This window comes from Pseudophryne corroboree, chromosome 6, assembly GCF_028390025.1.
Source record: "Pseudophryne corroboree isolate aPseCor3 chromosome 6, aPseCor3.hap2, whole genome shotgun sequence".
Lineage (NCBI taxonomy): Eukaryota > Metazoa > Chordata > Amphibia > Anura > Myobatrachidae > Pseudophryne > Pseudophryne corroboree.
Genome location: NC_086449.1, coordinates 523,816,621 through 523,841,827, shown reverse-complemented (window position 1 = coordinate 523,841,827; position 25,207 = coordinate 523,816,621). Strand labels below are relative to the sequence as shown.

The following is a 25,207-nucleotide window of genomic DNA, read 5'->3' as shown; positions in this document are numbered from 1 at the left end:
TCAGACACTGACACACAGTGTCTGATGGGACAGAATGCTCCCCATCATCAGTAGAAGAATCTTCTGTGAGATTAGTGGATTATGAGGAGGAAGTAGCCCGCTTAGATGACCCCTTGACACGAGAGTGACTTGGGGCAGTCTTATGTCTAACCAAGAATTGATTCAATTGCTGCAACTGGGTAGACAAATTATCCACCCAATGCGGATTTACCATTGGGATAATATGTGACTGTAATGGCACAGGAGGTCCCATAGGGGGCGTAAGGCGTGTCACAAGAGTATTTAACATAGATGAGAACGCCGCCCGAGGTAGCTCCTGATTGGGTACAGGAGCTGCGGACTGACTGGGAGATGTATGGTACGCAGTACACAGACCCTCATACAAAACTTCCCCCTCAGGCAAATCCTTGGCGCATGCGCTGCATGAAGTAGGAGCGTTCGCGGATTTCCCGCCCTTTTTGTTAGACATTTTCAGATATGTAACAGCAGAGCGCATTAGTACAATACAGCCAGACAGAGTAAAATACCTGCGAATCAATCCCCTAGTATGTGACAGCGTACAGAGTACACAACACCAGCAAATAAATCCGGTACTATGTGACTGCATACACAGTACACAACACCAACTAATAAATCCGGTATTATGTGACAGAGCACACAGTAGAATACACTTAACGATAAAAACTGTGAAGCACTATATATGTGACCCAGGCGCACCTAGTTCCTCTAAGCTGTGATACACTGAAAGTGAAATCCACACAGCAGATACAGACACACACAGTCACAGTGCAGATAATTATTTTAGCAAGACAATAAAACTGCACTGGACTAATATATATATATATATATATATATATATATATATATATATATATATATATATGTATACACAAGATGTCCGGCACTCCAATAATAATTGTATCACGCCCGGTGCCCTCACAGCCATATAGAAATGAATGGAAGATGATAACAGGCGGCACTCACAGCATTGTAGAAACTGGTAAATAAACGGCCATACTCCGTAATGATAAATCAACGTTTCAATTTCATTATAAATTGTCGTCAGGATACAAAAAACACACCTTATATCCCCACCGCTGTGGACATTTCTCCCGCCCGCCAGAGCGTCAGCGCAGGACGCCGGAGCGGGACGCTGTTTAATGACGTTGCGGCTGGAAGCCGCCACGTCCTCTCCAAACCCATCACCATAGTGACCACATAAACATCACAGAACGCTGCAATAGATTACAAAGCATAGATCTAAGAGCCTCCACATTTAAGGGTTTAAAGGACTAAATAGACTCAATATACAAATGTACATTTAAAGGGTCCCTGTATCACAGGGACATTACAAAAGGTGTCACAAATGAGAGCCATCAGTAATAGTCATAATACCTTATTAATACCTATAATAAGTAAGTATAATAAATCTGGAAGTACCAATATGCAAAAATTAATGGCCTTGCAAGAGGCCTTGGGGTCAAGAGCCACGATTTGTTGGGATAACCCGCATCGCCTATGGAAAAGAAAAAAATGGTGGGTAATATAAAAATAAATAAATAAAGTAAAAAAAAAATAAAAAAAAAATAAAAATTCAAATAAATACCTAACAGCCAGCCAATGTTCAAACAGCGATGACTGACTTAGGATGAAGGAGTCGTGAGACGATCCAAGAAATCCCACAAAAATATTCAAAAATTTCATGTTGACATCACAGACCGCCTGTACATTCATGGAATGGAAATGTTTTCGGTTCCGAAAACATTCTTCCGAATTCCATGGCGGTCTGATCTGCACGTGGGTACAGTCAATCGCGCCCAGAACATTGGGAAAATTGTATCTGGTAAAAAAGCCTAATTTGATCTCACGACATCCGCTGTCCGTATCTGGAAATGTGATGAACTGGATCGTCAATTTGCGGAAAGCCCTAATGACCTGGGTTATACAGCGCGACAGGGTCGACTGTGAAAAACCGCATGTTTGAGACAGTGTAGGCTGGAATGTGCCAGACGCCAAAAAATGTAACGTAGCCAGCAGTTTCTGGAAACCGCTGACTGCACGACTGGTCCGTGCCCGAGGTTCCAGGTCGGCCTCCAACAGAGCGTACAGCGAATATATGTCGCGAGTAGATAAGCGATAATTTTGAATCACCTCGAACTCGCTGAGATCCTCCAGTTCACGCCTAGTGCGATACTGGCGTGGACGTGGAAATGAAACCCGCAATACTGGCTCACCCAATGCAGACATTTGCTGACCTTGATCCTGATGTCCACCAACCCTTTCTTCCTCCATGCTTGCAGCCAGCATGAACATCACAATCTGGTCAGAAAAAGGCTCCATTATTGTAGTCAGTACAAAAATAGGATATAAATGTGTTTTAAAACGCAGGGATTGTCCTAAAAAAACGATTCCACAACAGAGCTGACTGTAATGGCTCCTTCTCCCTGAAGTCTCAAAAAACCGAGAGTGAGGAGATAGGAGGGGCTTTGCAGAAGTGTATCCTGGGTAAAACTGTGGAATCATGGGTACATTTCCCTAAGCAGAGTGAAGAAAAAAAATATTCTTTTAAAAAATCAATTAAATAATACTTGTGAGTCAAAAAAAGACAAACCAAGTAGATAATCCCTTCAAATATAAATAGATATGCTATTAGCAATCCAAAAAGCAAAAAAAAACAACATTTTTTAATTTTTTTTTATTAGATCCCGCCAGCAAAGTGAGGCGGACTGAAAATGACGAAATTGCTGTCGAAAAGCACTGTTGTCGAATCGTCATTCTTCAATTGAATATACTTTTGTCGAAAAGCCGCATTTTGACCATTGCAGACATGTCGAATTTTGAAAATGTCGATTTGCACAAAGTCGAATCTGAAACGGAAAGTATTTTGTCGAAAAGTACTGTATTGCATTGACGAATCCAATTCCTAGTACAAATGTACTAGTACGCAAATGTACTAATACACACATTCAGAGACGGGCCCATCCCTGTGAGGTACAAGAAGTAAAATGATTGCCAAGTCCCTCAGGACTCTTGCCTGCTACTTTACTGGAGTGTTCCACTGACCACGCATGTGCAGCAGACATTGCCAGGGAGGGTTCTGGAGTATCCCTCTCCTTGTAATTTGTGCAAAGTGAAGCCCATAGGCTACGGTGGCTTCTTAAGATTGGGTCAGCTGTCAGCGCCAAACTTCTGAACTATAGGGGCGGCTGCTGCTGTCATAAATAGAGCAACCGCTGCAGATATTGGAGATAATTGCTGTGGTTCCTCCATGGTACAGGATCCATAATATTTATGGGAACCCCCCAAAAATGGATGTTTTCAGGGGATACCCCGCAAAAATTATTTAATAACTATGGCCCTGTATGTCTAAATAAATTCAGCTAAAAGCTTTAGTACCAAGGACCACGCAGAAGACAAGAGGTCATCAATGGCGAACAGAAGACTGTTTAACCATGAGCATACAGTAGGTAGGGAATCTATACTACAAGTATGGTAAATCTATGGAATTCTTACCATATAAGGTCGTTATGGCAAATTTACTTATTTTAAAAATTGATTATGAAAGCTACAATTAGCAGAGTACATATTAATGTCTTAATAACACACAATTATATTACGATCTATATTAATAAATGCCACTATGCAGGGATGTATATTGGGAAAAATCATGATAAAAATAAATGACATACAATAACATGAAACAGAAAAAAAAGATGCCACTGTCAAAACAAGTTTACAGTCTAAAGCTGGGTACACACCATGTTATATATCATACAATAAATCATCCCAACACAGATCAGAAAGATATATCATACACACCGTATTGTGTGTACCCGTGATCCGTCATTCCTGTCCGTCGTTAATTGGATTGTCCCATCTGATGTTCTGCTTATCAGATGGGATGATACCACGGACAACGCAATGTATTTTACATTTAGTATGTAACAATACATCACTCTGTGGTACAATGTATCCTGCAGTGTGTATGTTGGTGCAATGTACACTGCATCGCATAGTGTGTACCCAGCTTCAGAGGTGTAGCGATCATTAATACGTAAGGTATCAAACAGTGTATTAACAATTGAAGCAGATGGGAAAAGGGCATGCTGTCACTGGATGGCAGAAACTTTATTAGCCACTGTATTAAAGCAGCCATTGGTGACTGGTGGGTGACAATTATGTGGTAGGGCTGGAAGGAGGACAGACAATGGAGAAATGACTAATGATCTAGGAATTCTAGAAATCTTAAAACAGCTGCTGGCAACCATGCCTCTCCTACACCATTGATATTAAATGACCTCTGTCCTCGTATGAATGGCATTCGCTTTGTGCTACATGGGCAATAATAAGAATTTACTTACCGATAATTCTATTTCTCGTAGTCCGTAGTGGATGCTGGGGACTCCGAAAGGACCATGGGGATAGCGGCTCCGCAGGAGACAGGGCACAAAAGTAAAAGCTTTAGGATCAGGCGGTGTGCACTGGCTCCTCCCCCTATGACCCTCCTCCAAGCCTCAGTTAGGACACTGTGTCCGGACGAGCGTACACAATAAGGAAGGATTTTGAATCCCGGGTAAGACTCATACCAGCCACACCAATCACACTGTACAACCTGTGATCTGAACCCAGTTAACAGCATGATAACAGCGGAGCCTCTGAAAAGATGGCTCACAACAATAATAACCCGATTTTTGTAACAATAACTATGTACAAGTATTGCAGACAATCCGCACTTGGGATGGGCGCCCAGCATCCACTACGGACTACGAGAAATAGAATTATCGGTAAGTAAATTCTTATTTTCTCTGACGTCCTAAGTGGATGCTGGGGACTCCGTAAGGACCATGGGGATTATACCAAAGCTCCCAAACGGGCGGGAGAGTGCGGATGACTCTGCAGCACCGAATGAGAGAACTCCAGGTCCTCCTCAGCCAGGGTATCAAATTTGTAGAATTTTGCAAACGTGTTTGCCCCTGACCAAGTAGCAGCTCGGCAAAGTTGTAAAGCCGAGACCCCTCGGGCAGCCGCCCAAGATGAGCCCACCTTCCTTGTGGAATGGGCATTTACATATTTTGGCTGTGGCAGGCCTGCCACAGAATGTGCAAGCTGAATTGTACTACACATCCAACTAGCAATCGTCTGCTTAGAAGCAAGAGCACCCAGTTTGTTGGGTGCATACAGGATAACAGCAAGTCAGTTTTCCTGACTCCAGCCGTCCTGGAAACCTAGATTTTCAGGGCCCTGACAACATCTAGCAACTTGGAGTCCTCCAAGTCCCTAGTAGCTGCAGGTACCACAATAAGCTGGTTCAGTTGAAACGCTGACACCACCTTAGGGAGAAACTGGGGACGAGTCCGCAGCTCAGCCCTGTCCGAATGGACAATCAGATATGGGCTTTTGTGAGACAGAGCCGCCAATTCTGACACTCGCCTGGCCGAGGCCAGGGCCAACAGCATGGTCACTTTCCATGTGAGATATTTCAAATCCACAGATTTGAGCGGTTTAAACCAATGTGATTTGAGGAATCCCAGAACTACGTTGAGATCCCACAGTGCCACTGGAGGCACAAAAGGGGATTGTATATGCAGTACACCCTTGACAAACTTCGGGACTTCAGGAACTGAAGCCAATTCTTTCTGGAAGAAAATCGACAGGGCCGAAATTTGAACCTTAATGGACCCCAATTTGAGGCCCATAGACACTCCTGTTTGTAGGAAATGCAGGAATCGACCGAGTTGAAATTCCTCCGTGGGGGCCTTCTTGGCCTCACACCATGCAACATATTTTCGCCAAATGCGGTGATAATGTTCTGCGGTCACCTCCTTCCTGGCTCTGACCAGGGTAGGGATGACCTCTTCCGGAATGCCTTTTTCCCTTAGGATCCGGCGTTCAACCGCCATGCCGTCAAACGCAGCCGCGGTAAGTCTTGGAACAGACATGATCCTTGCTGAAGCAAGTCCCTTCTTAGTATCTCTTGAAGTTCCGGGTACCACGTCCTTCTTGGCCAATCCGGAGCCACGAGTATAGTTCTTACTCCTCTCCGTCTTATAATTCTCATTACCTTGGGTATGAGAGGCAGAGGAGGGAACACATACACCGACTGGTACACCCACGGTGTTACCAGAGCGTCCCAGCTATTGCCTGAGGTTCTCTTGACCTGGCGCAATACCTGTCCAGTTTTTTGTTCAGACGGGACGCCATCATGTCCACCTTTGGTCTTTCCCAACGGTTCACAATCATGTGGAAGACTTCCAGATGAAGTCCCCACTCTCCCGGGTGGAGGTCGTGCCTGCTGAGGAAGTCTGCTTCCCAGTTGTCCACTCCCGGAATGAACACCGCTGACCGTGTTATCACATGATTTTTCGCCCCGCGAAGAATCCTTGCTGCCATTTCCCTCCTGCTTCTTGTGCCGCCCTGTCTGTTTACGTGGGCGACTGCCGTGATGTTGTCCGACTGGATCAGCACCGGTTGACTTTGAAGCAGAGGTCTTCCTAGGCTCAGAGCATTGTAAATTGCCCTTAGCTCCAGTATATTTATGTGGAGAGAAGTCTCCAGACTTGACCACACTCCTTGGAAATTTCTTTCCTGTGTGACTGCTCCCCAGCCTCTCAGGCTGGCATCCGTGGTCACCAGGACCCAGTCCTGAATGCCGAATCTGCTGCCCTCTAGTAGATGAGCACTCTGCAGCCACCACAGAAGAGACACCCTTGTCCTTGGAGACAGGATTATCCGCTGATGCATCTGAAGATGCGATCCGGACCATTCGTCCAGCAGATCCCACTGAAAAATTCTTGCGTGAAATCTGCAGAATGGAATCGCTTCGTAAGAAGACACCATTTTTCCCAGTACTCTTGTGCATTGATGCACTGACACTTGGCCTGGTTTTAGGAGGTTTCTGACTAGCTCGGATAACTCCCTGGCTTTCTCCTCCGGGAGAAACACCTTTTTCTGGACTGTGTCCAGAATCATCCCTAGGAACAGCAGACGTGTCGTCGGAATCAGCTGCGATTTTGGAATATTTAGAATCCACCCGTGCTGTTGTAGAACTACTTGAGATAGTGCTACTCCGACCTCCAACTGTTCTCTGGACCTTGCCCTTATCAGGAGATCGTCCAAGTAAGGGATAATTAAGACGCCTTTTCTTTGAAGAAGAATCATCATTTCGGCCATTACCTTGGTAAAGACCCGGGGTGCCGTGGACAATCCAAACGGCAGCGTCTGAAACTGATAGTGACAGTTCTGTACCACGAACCTGAGGTACCCTTGGTGAGAAGGGCAAATTGGGACATGGAGGTAAGCATCCTTGATGTCCAGGGACACCATATAGTCCCCTTCTTCCTGGTTCGCTATCACTGCTCTGAGTGACTCCATCTTGATTTGAACCTTTGTATGTAAGTGTTCAAAGATTTCAGATTTAGAATAGGTCTCACCGAGCCGTCTGGCTTCAGTACCACAAATAGTGTGGAATAATACCCCTTTCCTTGTTGTAGGAGGGGTACTTTGATTATCACCTGCTGGGAATACAGCTTGTGAATTGTTTCCAATACTGCCTCCCTGTCGGAGGGAGACGTTGGTAAAGCAGACTTCAGGAACCTGCGAGGGGGAGACGTCTCGAATTTCCAATCTGTACCCCTGGGATACTACTTGTAGGATCCAGGGGTCCACTTGCGAGTGAGCCCACTGCGTGCTGAAACTCTTGAGACGACCCCCCACCGCACCTGAGTCCGCTTGTACGGCCCCAGCGTCATGCTGAGGACTTGGCAGAAGCGGTAGAGGGCTTCTGTTCCTGGGAAGGGGCTGCCTGCTGCAGTCTACTTCCCTTTCCTCTACCCCTGGGTAGATATGACTGGCCTTTGCCCGCTTGCCCTTATGGGGACGAAAGGACTGAGGCTGAAAAGACGGTGTCTTTTTCTGCTGAGATGTGACTTGGGGTAAAAAAAAGGAGGATTTTCCAGCTGTTGCCGTGGCCACCAGGTCCGATGGACCGACCCCAAATAACTCCTCCCCTTTATACGGCAATACTTCCATGTACCGTTTGGAATCTGCATCACCTGACCACTGTCGTGTCCATAAACATCTTCTGGCAGACATGGACATCGCACTTACTCTTGATGCCAGAGTGCAAATATCCCTCTGTGCATCTCGCATATATAGAAATGCATCCTTTAAATGCTCTATAGTCAATAAAATACTGTCCCTGTCAAGGGTATCAATATTTTCAGTCAGGGAATCCGACCAAGCCACCCCAGCGCTGCACATCCAGGCTGAGGCGATCGCTGGTCGCAGTATAACACCAGTATGTGTGTATATACTTTTTAGGATATTTTCCAGCCTCCTATCAGCTGGCTCCTTGAGGGCGGCCGTATCTGGAGACGGTAACGCCACTTGTTTTGATAAGCGTGTGAGCGCCTTATCCACCCTAGGGGGTGTTTACAAACGCGCCCTAACTTCTGGCGGGAAAGGGTATAACGCCAATAATTTTCTATCGGGGGAAACCCACGCATCATCACACACTTCATTTCATTTATCTGATTCAGGAAAAACTACAGGTAGTTTTTTCACACCCCACATAATACCCTTTTTTGTGGTACTTGTAGTATCAGAAATATGTAACACCTCCTTCATTGCCCTTAACATGTAACGTGTGGCCCTAATGGAAAATACGTTTGTTTCTTCACTGTCGACACTGGAGTCAGTGTCCGTGTCTGTGTCGACCGACTGAGGTAATGAGCGTTTTAAAGCCCCTGACGGTGTTTGAGACGCCTGGACAGGTACTAATTGGTTTGCCGGCCGTCTCATGTCGTCAACCGACCTTGCAGCGTGTTGACATTATCACGTAATTCCCTAAATAAGCCATCCATTCCGGTGTCGACTCCCTAGAGAGTGACATCACCATTACAGGCAATTGCTCCGCCTCCTCACCAACATCGTCCTCATACATGTCGACACACACGTACCGACACACAGCACACACACAGGGAATGCTCTGATAGAGGACAGGACCCCACTAGCCCTTTGGGGAGACAGAGGGAGAGTTTGCCAGCACACACCAAAACGCTATAATTATACAGGGACAACCTTATATAAGTGTTTTCCCTTATAGCATCTTAATATATAATAATATCGCCACATAAAATGCACCCCCTCTCTGTTTTAACCCTGTTTCTGTAGTGCAGTGCAGGGGAGAGCCTGGGAGCCTTCCTAGCAGCGGAGCTGTGTAGGAAAATGGCGCTGTGTGCTGAGGAGAATAGGCCCCGCCCCCTTTTCGGCGGGCTTCTTCTCCCGTTTTTCTGACAACCTGGCAGGGGTTAAATACATCCATATAGCCCCAGAGGCTATATGTGATGTATTTTTAGCCAGCATAGGTACTTTCATTGCTGCCCAGGGCGCCCCCCCCCAGCGCCCTGCACCCTCAGTGACCGTTGGTGTGAAGTGTGCTGAGAGCAATGGCGCACAGCTGCAGTGCTGTGCGCTACCTCATGAAGACTGAGAAGTCTTCAGCCGCCGGTTTCTGGACCTCTTCTCTCTTCGGCATCTGCAAGGGGGTCGGCGGCGCGGCTCCGGTGACCCATCCAGGCTGTACCTGTGATCGTCCCTCTGGAGCTAGTGTCCAGTAGCCTAAGAAGCCAATCCATCCTGCACGCAGGTGAGTTCACTTCTTCTCCCCTAAGTCCCTCGTTGCAGTGAGCCTGTTGCCAGCAGGACTCACTGAAAATAAAAAACCTAACAAAACTTTCACTCTAAGCAGCTCTTTAGGAGAGCCACCTAGATTGCACCCTTCTCGGCCGGGCACAAAAACCTAACTGAGGCTTGGAGGAGGGTCATAGGGGGAGGAGCCAGTGCACACCACCTGATCCTAAAGCTTTTACTTTTGTGCCCTGTCTCCTGCGGAGCCGCTATCCCCATGGTCCTTACGGAGTCCCCAGCATCCACTTAGGACGTCAGAGAAATTATGGTTGTTTTCCTGTTCTAAGTTTTCTTTGGCATCATACTCAGTGCTGAACCCACTGCAAGTGTTCCCATGTTAGCATTATATTGTGGTGGCAGCAACTGACACCAAGGAGGCTGCAGCATCACCAAAGGAGGAACAAAGGTGATAACAAGAATGACAGTTGAAAGGAGGGCACACACGGAACAATATTTACTTAATTTCTAAGCAATCTGACTAGATTGCGTAGAAATTAAGCACACATCGGTCCGTTTGTAGCGGTGTCGGCGACAGCGATGCATAGCCCTGCGCGTCGCTATCGTCGGCTCTAGATTGGGCATGCATGCCCAATCTAGTGAGATTGCTCACTTCGGTGGGTGAAGTGAGCTTTTTTTTTTTTATCCTCCCTTGCTCAGCACACAGAACACATTGCGCGGTGCTGAGCTTGAGAGATGTGTGCTGAGCGGTCTGTGCTAGATCGCTCCACACACATCTCCGGGACAAATCTCCCCGTGTGTACGGGGCTTAAAGCCTAGTACACACGGGGAGATGTGGTGAGAGATGTGTGCTGGACGATCTAGCAGACTGATCTCTCGCCCCGCTCAGCACATCGCGATGTGTGCTGAGCGAGTGGGGGGCGCTCATTTCAGCAGTGAAATGAGCGATGTGCTAGATTGTGCCTGCATGCAGGCCAATCTAGCACTGGTGATAGCTATGCCGGCACCCCTACACATGTAGCGATGTGTTCTTAATTTCTAAGCAATCTAGTCAGATTGCTTAGAAATTAAGTGAACATCGCTCCGTGTGTACCCCCCTTAACTCTCCAGTTCCAACAGCTGATTAGAGATGGATCATCACATGAATGCAAACACCCTGTCTATGGGGAGATTGCAAATCCCGGTATAACCTTGTCACCTCTCACTGTCTTTACAAAAGTCTTTTTTTAAGGTAGAGTAATTATGTGTGCACTATATAGAGGTAAGGTATACTGTAGGTTTAATTTAAGTCTTTTTTTCAGTGTTACAAATTATGTAACAAATTTCATTATGCAAAATAAGCTGAACAGTAAATAAATGAGCCATCACCAGAAAAACATTATAGAGGTTTGCCATACAAGTGTGATACAAGAGGTGCCAATACTGCAATAATCCAATTAATCTGTGGAAATTACTTTTCGCCATTACGAGTAATGGAATACATTACTACAAAAAAAACACATGAGCAAATGCATCAATAAAATCTCTAAGTTGTAAGAGGAAGGGCTTGCTGTTACACTGCAACATCATTAAAAAGAGTGGAGCCCTTTTAAGGCTTGTATATTAGCATAAGGGCCTTTTTCCAATTTATCACAATTTATTTTGGTTGAATGGCGACCTGTAACATATATATATTGTTATTTACTGCAGAAGTATATCACTATAGGCTGCATCTTGCAGTAATATCTACTGGTATCAGCCCGTCAAAATGATATTACAGAACAACAGTAATAATGTCAACGCCGGTGGCTGTGCACGCCCGTACGGAGCACACTTGAATTGCTCAGTCAGGTGCCATCTAGTGGCTGCCGGAGCGCAAAACAGTGCTACTGTTGCATCTGTCCCAACGGCACTTCACAGGTATCGCCAGCAATTAAATACCTCCCTCTAACTCTCCCCCATTCTCATTTCTTGTTCGGGTCTGGGACTCCAGGTTGACAACAAAAAGGTCGACACACCTTAGGTCGACGTCAATTGGGCGACACACCTTAGGTCGACATGGGCAAAATGTCGACATGGACAAAAGGTCGACGGGAACAAGGTCGACATGGAAAAAAGTTGACATGAGTTTTTTATGTTTTTTTGGTGTTGTTTTCTTCGTAGAGTGACCGGGAACCCCAATTAGTGAATCGCTTCGCTCGCCATGCTTCGGGCATGGTGCCTTCGCTCCGCTCGGCACAGATTACCGTTCCAATCGTAGTCCACGTGGATCGTTAAGTATGAAAAGGTTCCAAAAATAAAAAATAAAAAAATAAAAACTCATGTCGACCTTGTTCCTGACGACCTTTTGTCCATGTCGACCTAAGGTGTCGACCAATTGGCGTCGACCTAAGGCGTGTCGACCTTTTTGTTGTCGACCTGGAGTCCGGATACCTCTTGTTCATGCTGGACCTCTCACACAACTAGTGCAAGCAGCAGCACTGGACCTACACAATGCTGCTCACCTCACACTATAAATACAGCTGCACCTGCGCCAGTCCATGTGCTGATCTGCAGCTCACCCAGGCTCCAACAAGCGCCACTGATTTATTAGACTTTGGGCCTAATTGAGGTTGGATGGCAAAATTTGCGATTTGCAATCTGGCCGATTCTCGAGCGATTGCGCAGCATTCGCATTGCGCACACGCTAGCAAAAACAGCAACAGAAAATGCGTACACATTGTGATCGCAATGCAGTCGCTGTTTCAGTGTCAGGAAGCCGGCGTTTCTGGGTGGAAACCCGCCGTTTTCTGGGTGTGTCTGAAAAAACGCAGGCGTGCCCAGGCGTTTTTAAGGAGGGCTTCTGACGTCAGCGATGACCATTTTCAGCCTCTTGTTTAGCAAAAATTGTGGACGACCTTGTATGGCGCAGATAGGAAAACTCTTCGATGTTCCGGTGATTGTGTATGATTTTGCGATGCATTCTCAATTTTTATTATATTGCAATGCATTCGCAATTTTTACGATGGGCGTTTTTTCTCTATTTCTTGGCGGCAACTATTTGATTGCAGAAACTGCAATCCTTACTGAATTAGCCTCTTTACCCATATTCATTTGTTTTGTGAAAACACCTGGAAAGCCCTCACATTAAGAAAATGCATTCCTGCCAACTCTTCCTGTTCTGCAAGTATAAGCTAAGAGCGTCTTCTACAGATAGTAAACACCACAGGCCATGCATACAACTGAAAACAATAATGTAGAATAATACCTGAAACATGCATTACCAAAGCTTTTAACGGTTCCCTCTAAACTGTGTATTGTGTAAATTAATAATTGTTGAAATTCCTAAAGTAATATTGTATTGCCTGCAGGATAAAAGAAACAAATTAGATTAAAGCGCAAACCCCCACAATTGTCTGTCCCAAAAAATGCACTGAAATACAATATACTGTAAACATGTAAAAAGAGAAATATGTGTGTTGTGCGAGTACACTGCGATGTTTGTGAGTTACCGATGTTTGGACTTAGGAAATGTGCAGCACATAGAGATGAGCAGGAAAATCTGCACTGTGGCTCTACAGCACTTGTACGCAATGTGTGCATATTGCCAATAAGTGAATTGTCCACTTACATCACATCCATGTTAGTGTAAAAGGAGCCACAGCCCTACAACATGCAGGCAAAAAACCTAACCGATAAACACTGCTCCTGCAGCTGATAACTGAGGGTGAAGAAAGTGCCAGTTTATGACTGCACAGCATAGAGCTAAACTACCGTACTATCCTTATGGAATCAATGGAAGGATCTGCCTCTCTACAAATATAACGCTCGTTAGCACCAAATTAGAAGCAGGTGCGCCATCTAGTGGCAAATCTCTTGAATTCACCAAGTCGTCTTTTTTTAATTTTGCTACTGACCAGACCAACATATGAAAGCTAACCAAAAGGTTCTAGGTAAATATAACATTTAATAAGAAACTGTTGCAGCACATACCGCTCAGCAACCAAATAGGCAGTTTTTGCTTATTCCTTAGAGAAATGTATTTTACACTAAAGCCTAACCCATCATAGCTATTAGACACTATGATAAATGATATTAATTATCACTAAGGGATATACTCAATAAGAGTCGGGTCCATTTCGACATGCAGTTGTCGGAATGGACCCGACAACCCCTATTCAAAGAGCAGCCAAATCCGACGTTCCCTGTGTCCTGCCCTGCCACTGCTGTGAGCGGCTGCTGGGTGCGCCGACAGCAGCGGTGGGGTGAGCAGTGTGCGGTGGCCGGCGGGGGAGCTTCCAGAGGCGGCCGGAACTGGCAGCGGGAGTGATCTGTGCGGCGGCGGAGGAGGCACTGCAGGTACTATCATCCCCGTAGCACCCCGCTCTGCTCCCAGTCTCCTCACCTCAATCTGACTTGTTTTCAAGTCCGATTGAGTTTGTCGGAAAGGGGGCCAAAACCTGCCGGATTTGGCCCCGTTTACGACAGCAGCAGGTGGATCGGCAGGTATTCCGCCGATCCAACTGCTTTCCGACAAGTCGGAAAAAATGTCGGGTTTCCCGACTTGTCGGAAAAAATGTGCCCCTATTGAATAGGTCGGAACCCCTTCCGACCTATTCCAGTCGGAAACTGCCGTCTTTCCGACAAAACGGCAGTTTCCGACTCTTATTGAATACAGCCCTAAGTATCACTTTGGTTCCCAGGCCTCACAAAGGCATATTTTGTGTATTTCCTCATAGAAGTACAGGTGGTTGGAAATTCTTTCTTAAGCCAAATTTAGACACATTTAGACAAATTTGTATTGAGATTAAGGTAAGTGGTGCCAGAAAATGATAACAGATTTATCAAAGTACAAGTGAAATCGTAGAGCTGGTCCGTAATAAAAGAATACTACTCATGGACATGAAACAAATACAAGGACTATGAAAACCAGCAAATACGTGCTACTACCACTATAATCCAGGACACACTATGAAAACTTATCTACACACAAAAGGTACTTTGTGAAAGCATACTTTATGATTACTAATTCTTTAAATAATATTAATGATAACAAATCTTTATATGGAATTATGCTTATGGAACGTGATCCAATTTACTCAGCACCCAGCAAATCTATCACTCCACAAGCTGACGAAAATGTATATCTACTCTGTGTATATCATCACAGTAGTGACACTTCATTGCTGCTACTGTACTGTTTTTAATCATGTGCGTCCATTCTTACATACTACACAGTAGCTGCTGGCATTTTTGGGGGTATGTTTGGTCCTGGGTTCCACTCTTAGATGGAAGTGTGATGCTTATGCCTGCAGGAGTAAGAAAACAGTTGCTGCTGGTCACAAAAGTGATTTCAGATAAACTGTACAGATTATATATAAAATAGTTGACTTTTTAAAATGTGTCCTTTTGAAGTATTGAGTACTACACTATATGCTCTTTTCCTGTGTTTTGTTACTATCATTGTCTAGACCAGGAACTCCCGTATGGTGGGCCATGGCCCACTGGTGTGCTACAGCTAATTTTCCAAGTGTCTTTTTTTCTCTCTCCTCTTCCCGCCACTTCTACTTCTATGCTCCACCTGCCCACATCCTCTATACTCCTGTCCGCATTCTCTCTAATCTACCCACCCCATCCTCCTCTATGCTCCACTCAACCACCTTCTTTCTGCTCACCATCTGCTCTGTCTACCTCCTCTGTGCTCATCTTGCTAATGCGATTACTTCGCTTCTCCTTCATGACCACAGCACCATTCTACGAATGTGCGTTCTGCTGACCAAGCACTTGCAAGTGGAGAATAACGTCTCCCAGTAAATTCTACAGACTGGAGCCTATAGGATACAATGGCTAACGGTATCTGAAGATGTCATTAGCTACTGGGGTCAAGCACCAGAATGTGAAGGTAAATTCAGCAATTTAACAAGCAGCCTCCATAGAAATGGGGGGTTGTTTTTGTGGCCGAAAAACAGGGGACCGTAGCTACATTGAAAGAACACCTAATATTTGTGGTTACCCTTAAAAAATGTGTTTTCAGTGGGTTAACTCGCAAATATTAACTGGAAAATAAGCCCCTCTGTCTAGAACGGACACACAAAAAATAAGAAATACACAAGTATAAAAGCACTCACACAGCTCTTTACAGCCTATAATTGTGTGTGGCAGGTGAGGTTTACACAGTCCTATAAAGCTGGCAACCTAGTAAGGGTACAATGCTCTTGAAACAGGAGATGCCATAAAGGATGTTGTCAGCTGTACAAGTGAGTGACTTCAGCAGGAATTTATTTCCATCCTGACCTCATGTCACTGAGGAATTGCTGAGCTGGGATACTGTATGAATAAGTAAACATGCAAATGTTAATGTTTACCCTTATCACTAGCTGCAGTGGTGCCAGGCTACTTTTACAATGGGAGTATATATGAAAGGATGCCCACTGACCTTCCACTACACAACTATTTTGCCAAGATTTAGAAGTCAATTATGTAATATTAGAATGCGATTTTGGGCAGTACGGCTGGTGTAATGGTTAGCACTACTACCTCACAGCACTGAGCACTGCAGCGGGAGCTGATCTCCCGGCTGCAGTGGCTCTCCCTTCTCCCCCGGCGCGCACACACAGGTCAGCGCACCGGGGGGCTGTACTGACTGCCATGTTCGCCGGAGAGGTCCAGGACCGCGGCGCACACCAAATCCATTTTAAAACATTTTTTACACAATCAGCGCCTAGCGCCCGCACATTTTAAAGACGGTACCTAGCGCCAGTATACATTTAAAAGTGGCGTCAAGTGCCTATTGTCCAGTCAATATGGTGCCGGGCAGTGTCGCGGCCGCCATTGTCCATGTGGGCAGGGGAGGTCTCCGGCCACACATGGCAATTCAGATGGCATTTTATGGGCGTGCATAAATTACCAGTTGCGATCTTACTTGCTACTGGAGAACCGCTCAGCCTGCGCCTCTTGAGAGGCACTCAGACTCTGCGTCATGAACTGATTTGCGACAATAGTACTGATGTATCAGCAGTTGTATGCTGTTGGACGGATTTCATGCGATAGCACTGGGCACCCATATGCTCAGGTTAGTATAGAATCACAATGCCATATTGCAAAAGATAGCAACAGCAATCACAGTAACAGCCATCTACTCAGGAACTATGTCCACAAGACAGTGAAAAAGCTTAAAGCTTTTTAAAGGTGTCGGCAATATAATTGTAATCGTAGTGCTTTGCCAGCATGTTCACAAATATACTGCACCGTTAATATACCCTCTTACATTTTAACCATGTCAGCATAGTGCCACCAACATAGGGGGTCATTCCGAGTTGTTCGCTCGTTGCCGATTTTCGCAACGGAGCGATTAAGGCAAAAATGCGCATGCGCATGGTATGCAGCGCGCATGCGCTAAGTATTTTAACACAAAACTTAGTAGATTTACTCACGTCCGAACGAAGAATTTTCATCGTTGAAGTGATTGGAGTGTGATTGACAGGAAGTGGGTGTTTCTGGGCGGAAACTGACCGTTTTCTGAGAGTGTGCGGAAAAACGCTGGCGTGCCAGGATAAAAAGCGGGAGTGTCTGGAGAAACAGGGGAGTGGCTGGCCGAACGCAGGGCGTGTTTGTGACGTCAAACCAGGAATGAAACGGGCTGAGCTGATCGCAGTGTAGGAGTAAGTCTCAAGCTACTCAGAAACTGCTAAGAATTATTTAGTAGCAGTTTTGCTAATTTTTCGTTCGCTATTCTGCTATGCTAAGATACACTCCCAGAGGGCGGCGGCCTAGCGTGTGCAATGCTGCTAAAAGCAGCTAACGAGCGAACAAGTCGGTATGAGGGCCATAGTCCCACCGATCTCCTACTTGTCAACATAATTAATGTCGAAGTAACACATGTATTTCCAAGGGAAGGTATTAACATTTAAACTTTAAAAAACAAGTGACTTACACAAAATCAATGACATTCTTCAAGGTAATGTTCCAATCTTTCAACCTCATAAAGAGCCAAGAGAGTGATCTGGGAAGGATGAATAGATTTCGTTGAATATACTCTTCTAGTCCAACCACACCAATAAGAGCAAGAGTGATTACTTATTAAGATTAGAACCTTGAATGTGCCATTCAGTCTTGAACTGTAAACTATGTTTTATCTACAGATGTGTTCTCATACACGATTGCTCAGTCGCGCCAAATATCCGTATCCCTGCGCTCCAGGTCACATGCAGTGTGGCTTGCGCAGAACATCTTTTTCACTCGAATGTGCAACTTAATAGCAATGCTATGTGACAAAACCACTTCAAGAGACTGCACTGATTAAACGGACATGCAACACTTGTATATCTGTGTGTGACTGAGTCTGAATCTGTATCCGAAGTGCTACGATGCAGCAGCCACTGCTTTCTTCACCCAGTGCTTTGTACACACACTCAGTCACACACAGATATACAAGTGTCGCAAATCAAGTTTAAGAGTGCAGTCTTCAAGCATTTTTGTTGTATCACATTGCGAATAAGATGCACACCCAAACAAAAAAGATGTTACACTGCTTGGCGCCAAACTGCGTATTGAGGCTACGTGTATGAGAACACATCAGTATAGTCAATAAAACACGAGCTTTATATATTCACAATAAATTCATAATTATTCTGGATTCTCTTCATAACCCTTGTATGGAAACGTCAGTTTTAGGTTCTTGTACTGAAATTAGTGTTCAAATCCGTTGAGCAAGTGGCTTTCATGCAAGCCTTTTTATTATTATTAAACAGAGTGCAAAAATAAATAATGCAAGATCTGTAAAACAGTACTTTAAATTCCTTCTTAAATATTTATATCATGCTTTAACCAGATAAAACTCTATCTGCAATTTACTTGAAACCCTTGAACATGAAAGTTATGCATGACTGGACCGACAGGCAACGGGAAAGTGGGAGAAAGGGAGGGAGGAGAGGGGAGGACAGACGTTATTATGGCTCCGCTTCTGACCACATCTCAAATCGTAACCTGTAGTTAAGGAGACATAGGCAAAATGAAAGTGTTGTAGGAGAAAACCAATTACGAGTTCCCTTCATTACACTGCACTGTTCAAATCCAGAACATTTTATTAAATCACATCACACACTGCTGCAGTAGACACCCAATATCACACACACAAACTAGGACCAATTTACTCAGGAACCAATTAATCTCCCAGTATGTTATTGGCCAGTGGATGTAAGCAGGAGCATCTCTGAGGAAACCCACGTGAACACTATTAAAACATAGAAACACACTCACACAGCACAGTTTGGGATCAAACCCAAAGCAGCGACGCTAGATAGTATGCCAGCATGATTTAAAGGAACTATGAACTACCATTATATAGAGAAGAGAAGTGGAAGTAAACCGTAAATAACCATAAGGTGGAAATGGGAATATTAAAGGGTTGTCTGTCTTCGGAAAATCACTTCTTAATTAGGGACACCAAAACAAAAACTACTTATAGTAGGAGGTCCTCTTTCCCTTCCAGAAACCCTGTAGGCTGTGCACTGCTTGTGCTGACACATTGGAGAGGAGAACCTGCACGTACTGTATTAAACATAAGCCACTGCTAACTTAGGTGGTCATTCCGAGTTGATCGCACGTAGCAACTTTTTGTTGCTCGCCTTTTATTTGCCGTTCCTAGACATGGCCTTTTCACAAAATTGTAGTTTATGTAAAGAGCTGGGGAAACCAGACTAAATCCACCTTGCTGTCTCAAGTTACTGGGGGTAAAATTAGGAAATCTTTAACAAAAAGCAAAAATAGCCAGATATCTTTGAAGCGCACCCCAGACCCATACCTAGCATTAGGGACCCCCAGTGACGGAGAATCCTTGCCGATCGGCCTGGGGGCATAACCCTATATCTGCAGATATACGCAACTAAAGGTGGGTACACACTAACAGATATATCTGCAGATCAATTGATCTGCAGATATATCTATGGACGGATCGAGCAGTGTGTTCAGCATACACACTGCTCGATCCGTCGGGGACTGACGTCATGAACTGGGCGGGTGTGTACACACGCCCGCCCAGTTCAGCTGTCAATCACCGCCAGCCGCCGCAGCATGTGTACGAGCGGTCGGCCGACCGCCCCGTGTACACACACAGAAAGTGAAACGCGCCAATATATCGGTAGATATATTGTCCGTCGGCTGTGCTGCGCGGCCGACGCGATACGTCTGTGAACGACGGAGTTCACAGACGTATCGGCCGTACACACTGGCCGACGGTCCCGCGATATATCGGCCGTTCAGGAGAACGGCCGATATATCGACCAGTGTGTACGGGCCTTAAGACCTCCGTATTATCTGATTATTATGCAGTATTATTTTTCACTCAGTGTGCATTAGGGATAACAAAATGTTTTTTCTTACATCTTTGAAGCGCACAAAAGAAAGACAATTTTTCTCAGTATAAGCGCCCAATGTAAACATCAAATAGATATGACATATACGTCCCTTGAAGATGTTCAGTATGTTGATCCTCAATTGTTCAACGAATGTTCTCAATTGATGTGATTAGTATCCAGTCATTATTATATGGAAACAAAAAAAGCAAACATACAATGTGTAGTATTGTTTTTTATATGGTATTATTTTTATATAAAAAAGTCCTTTATCCCATCAGAATGAAAAGAGACGGTAGCATGAATAGGGGATCTATATGAGGTGCGTACCCCAACTCACACTAGGAAGAACGGATATGTGCACATAAAGGTTTCTTTAGATTTCTTCACCCTTTCTGTGTGTCCTTCACCATAAAGTAAGCATAGAAGAGCATACCTAAACTCACTTTAAAGTGGAGATGAGCCAAGTGTATAAAGGTATCTTTCACATATATTTCTATATCAATAAAGGTGCGTACCACACTCACAAGATGAAGTGTGAAAATGTTCCTATCAAGGTATCTTTTGGATCCACAGCTGTTTCAGACTTCAGGATACCAATGCGTAGTTGGGACAGTTATAAATCCAAAAAGAATGAAAATGGTGCCAATCAATCCATTTTTTTAAAATAATGTTTTAATTACCGTATTTGCCGGCGTATAAGACGACTGGGCGTATAAGACGACCCCCAACATTTCCACTCAAAATATAGAGTTTGTTATATACTCGCCGTATAAGACTACCCCCTCTTCCGCACACCTTCCACACACCAAATAAAACGTAAAAGAACAAAGAAGTTTAAAACTTGCATCATATTTCTTTCTTTTTGCTGGTGCCATGATAGGGTTGATAGGCGTTTGACTGCTGGACTTTTTCTATGCTGTATTGTACTGTATTGTACAGTATTGTACTGTACAATGGTGCAGTACTGTGGTTGGCTGTTGGCTGTATACAAAGCCTGATTGGATTGGTCCCTGCTCCCTGTCTGCCCTCCCTGTCTCCCTGTCACTAGCAGCAGTCTATTAATACCAAGTGACATTACTATATTATGACCGCAAGGGGCGGGCCGGAGCGACGCTGCTTCCCGAGCAGAACGGGACGGTCACGCCGAAAAGGCTGGCACCCCTGTATCGCCGCAGCCACGCTGATGACCCGCCACGGCCGCAGTGCATCGGGAGGCACTGCGGCGTATACGACGTATAAGACGACCCCCGGCGTATAAGGCGACCCCCCCACTTGGTGGCATGTTTTGCAGGGCCAAAAAGTCGTCTTATACGCCAGCAAATACGGTAATACAAAATCCCATAGCTGGGAATCCCAGCTATGGGATTTTGTATTAATTAAAACATTATTTTTAAAAAATGTATTGATTGGCACCATTTTCATTCTTTTTGGATTTATAACTGTCCAACTACGCATTGGTATCCTGAAGTCTGAAACAGCTGTGGATCCAAAAGATACCTTGATAGGAACATTTTCACACTTCATCTTGTGAGTGTGGTACGCACCTTTATTGATATAGAAATATATGTGAAAGATACCTTTATACACTTGGCTCATCTCCACTTTAAAGTGAGTTTAGGTATGCTCTTCTATGCATACTTTATGGTGAAGGACACACAGAAAGGGTGAAGAAATCTAAAGAAACCTTTATGTGCACATATCCGTTCTTCCTAGTGTGAGTTGGGGTACGCACCTCATATAGATCCCCTATTCATGCTACAGTCTCTTTTCATTCTGGTGGGATAAAGGACTTTTTTATATAAAAATAATACCATATAAAAAACAATACTACACAATGTATGTTTGCTTTTTTTGTTTCCATATAATAATGACTGGATACTAATCACATCAATTGAGAACATTCGTTGAACAATTGAGGATCAACATACTGAACATCTTCAAGGGACGTATATATGTCATATATATTTGATGTTTACATTGGGCGCTTATACTGAGAAAAATTGTCTTTCTTTTGTATTCAATTTCCGATTTTGTGGGGTGTGGTGGCATCCCATTAGACAATTTATACTTGTTAAAGCTGCCCTGCGCACATTTCAAATACCCTAAAACCCCCTTGGTATCTTTGAAGCGCAATCTGCAACAATTCAACAAAGCACTTCACAATTTGTGTGCTTATCTTCACAAAAACGCATATATCAGATTTACCATCATGCGGATGATCACAGCTCGCAATAATTTAATTATTACATGCTTGAGGAAAGAATTAATACCTTTTGGTCTCTACTTTTATCAAAGTATTTCCTACAAGGCATGGAGACTCACCACTTGTCATTTAATTAACCTTTACAGTAATGAAAAAGGGAACCATATCAGTCACCATGGTAACTACCTTTTGTGAAAATGCAAAAAAATGTACAGAAAAAAAGTTGAAGAGCAAAAAATAAGATTTTACTCACCGGTAAATCTATTTCTCGTAGTCCGTAGTGGATGCTGGGTACTCCGTAAGGACCATGGGGAATAGACGGGCTCCGCAGGAGACTGGGCACTCTAAAGAAAAGATTAGGTACTACATCTGGTGTGCACTGGCTCCTCCCTCTATGACCCTCCTCCAGACCTCAGTTAGGGAAACTGTGCCCGGAAGAGCTGACATTACTAGGAAAGGATTTGGAATCCAGGGTAAGACTCATACCAGCCACACCAATCACACCGTACAACTTGTGATAATTATACCCAGTTAACCGTATGAACAACTGAGCCTCATTAAACTGATGGCTCAGAACAAAAAACCCTATAGTTAAGCAATAACTATATACAAGTATTGCAGAATTCCGCACTTGGGACGGGCTCCCAGCATCCACTACGGACTACGAGAAATAGATTTATCGGTGAGTAAAATCTTATTTTCTCTGACGTCCTAGTGGATGCTGGGTACTCCGTAAGGACCATGGGGATTATACCAAAGCTCCCAAACGGGCGGGAGAGTGCGGATGACTCTGCAGCACCGAATGAGCAAACTCAAGGTCCTCCTCAGCCAGGGTATCAAACTTGTAGAATTCAGCAAACGTGTTTGATCCCGACCAGGTAGCAGCTCGGCAAAGTTGTAAAGCCGAGACCCCTCGGGCCGCCGCCCAAGAAGAGCCCACCTTCCTCGTGGAATGGGCTTTAACTGATTTAGGATGCGGCAGTCCAGCCGCAGAATGTGCAAGTTGAATCGTGCAACAGATCCAGCGAGCAATAGTCTGCTTTGAAGCAGGAGCACCCAGCTTGTTGGGTGCATGCAGGATAAACAGCGAGTCAGTTTTTCTGACTCTAGCCGTCCTGGAAACATAGATTTTCAGGGCCCGGACTACATCCAGCAACTTGGAAGCCTCCAAGTCCCGAGTAGCCGCAGGCACCACAATAGGTTGGTTCAAATGGAACGCTGATACCACCTTAGGGAGAAATTGGGGACGAGTCCTCAATTCTGCCCTGTCCATATGAAAGATCAGATAGGGGCTTTTGCATGACAAAGCCGCCAATTCTGACACACGCCTAGCCGAAGCCAAGGCCAAAAGCATGACCACTTTCCACGTGAGATATTTCAACTCCACGGTCTGAAGTGGCTCAAACCAATGTGATTTTAGGAAATCCAACACAACTTTGAGATCCCAAGGTGCCACTGGGGGCACAAAAGGGGGCTGAATATGCAGCACTCCCTTAACAAACGTCTGAACTTCAGGCAGTGAAGCCAGTTCTTTTTGAAAGAAAATAGACAGGGCCGAAATCTGGACTTTAATGGATCCCAATTTTAGGCCCATAGTCACTCCTGACTGTAGGAAGTGCAGAAATCGACCCAGCTGAAATTCTTCTGTTGGGGCCTTCATAGCCTCACACCAAGCAACATATTTTCGCCATATGCGGTGATAATGTTTTGCTGTCACATCCTTCCTAGCTTTTATCAGCGTAGGAATGACTTCAACCAGAATGCCCTTTTCCATCAGGATCCGGCGTTCAACCGCCATGCCGTCAAACGCAGCCGCGGTAAGTCTTGGAACAGACAGGGCCCCTGCTGTAGCAGGTCCTGTCTGAGAGGCAGAGGCCAAGGGTTCTCTGAGATCATTTCTTGTAGTTCCGGGTACCAAGTCCTTCTTGACCAATCCGGAACTATGAGTATAGTTCTTACTCCTCTCTTTCTTATTATCCTCAGTACCTTTGGTATGAGAGGAAGAGGAGGGAACACGTAAATCGACTGGTACACCCACGGTGTCACTAGAGCGTCCACAGCTATCGCCTGAGGGTCCCTTGACCTGGCGCAATGTCTTTTTAGCTTTTTGTTGAGGCGGGACGCCATCATGTCCACCTGTGGCCTTTCCCAACGATTTACAATCAGCTGGAAGACTTCTGGATGAAGTCCCCACTCTCCCGGGTGGAGGTCGTGCCTGCTGAGGAAGTCTGCTTCCCAGTTGTCCACTCCCGGAATGAACACTGCTGACAGTGCTATCACGTGATTTTACGCCCATCGGAGAATCCTTGTGGCTTCTGCCATCGCCATCCTGCTTCTTGTGCCGCCCTGTCGGTTTACATGGGCGACCGCCGTGATGTTGTCTGACTGAATCAGCACCGGCTGGTGTTGAAGCAGGGGTTTTGCCTGACTTAGGGCATTGTAAATGGCCCTTAGTTCCAGAATGTTTATGTGTAGGGAAGCTTCCTGACTCGACCATTGTCCTTGGAAGTTTCTTCCCTGAGTGACTGCCCCCAACCTCGGAGGCTTGCATCCGTGGTCACCAGGACCCAGTCCTGTATGCCGAATCTGCGGCCCTCGAGTAGATGAGTACTCTGCAGCCACCACAGCAGAGACACCCTGGCCCTCGGGGACAGGGTGATCAGCCGATGCATCTGAAGATGCGATCCGGACCACTTGTCTAACAGATCCCACTGAAAGATCCGTGCATGGAACCTGCCGAATGGAATTGCCTCGTAAGAAGCTACCATCTTTCCCAGGACTCGCGTGCAGTGATGCACCGACACCTGTTTTGGTTTTAGGAGGTCTCTGACCAGAGATGACAACTCCTTGGCCTTCTCCTCCGGGAGAAACACCTTCTTCTGTTCTGTGTCCAGAATCATACCCAGGAACAGCAGACGCGTCGTAGGAACCAGCTGCGACTTCTGGATATTCAGAATCCAGCTGTGCTGTTGTAGTACTTCCTGAGATAGTGCTACTCCGACCAACAACTGCTCCCTGGACCTCGCCTTTATAAGGAGATCGTCCA

The 25,207-nt window shown here is 45.2% G+C and overlaps 1 protein-coding gene across 16 annotated transcripts in view; it reads right to left on the bottom strand.

Annotated features, from left to right (window-relative positions):
- Nucleotides 1–25,207, bottom strand: part of GRIP1 (glutamate receptor interacting protein 1) — an 871,453-nt gene that overhangs the window by 457,161 nt on the left and 389,085 nt on the right. The window contains exon 2 of one of the 16 annotated variants that reach the window (XM_063927530.1): nt 17,537–17,605. The exons of the other annotated variants lie outside the window; for them this stretch is intronic. Coding sequence (XP_063783600.1) covers nt 17,537–17,552 — 16 coding nt within the window. The 5' untranslated portion in view covers nt 17,553–17,605. The remainder of the gene's footprint in view (nt 1–17,536; nt 17,606–25,207) is intronic. 16 annotated transcript variants of the gene reach the window in all.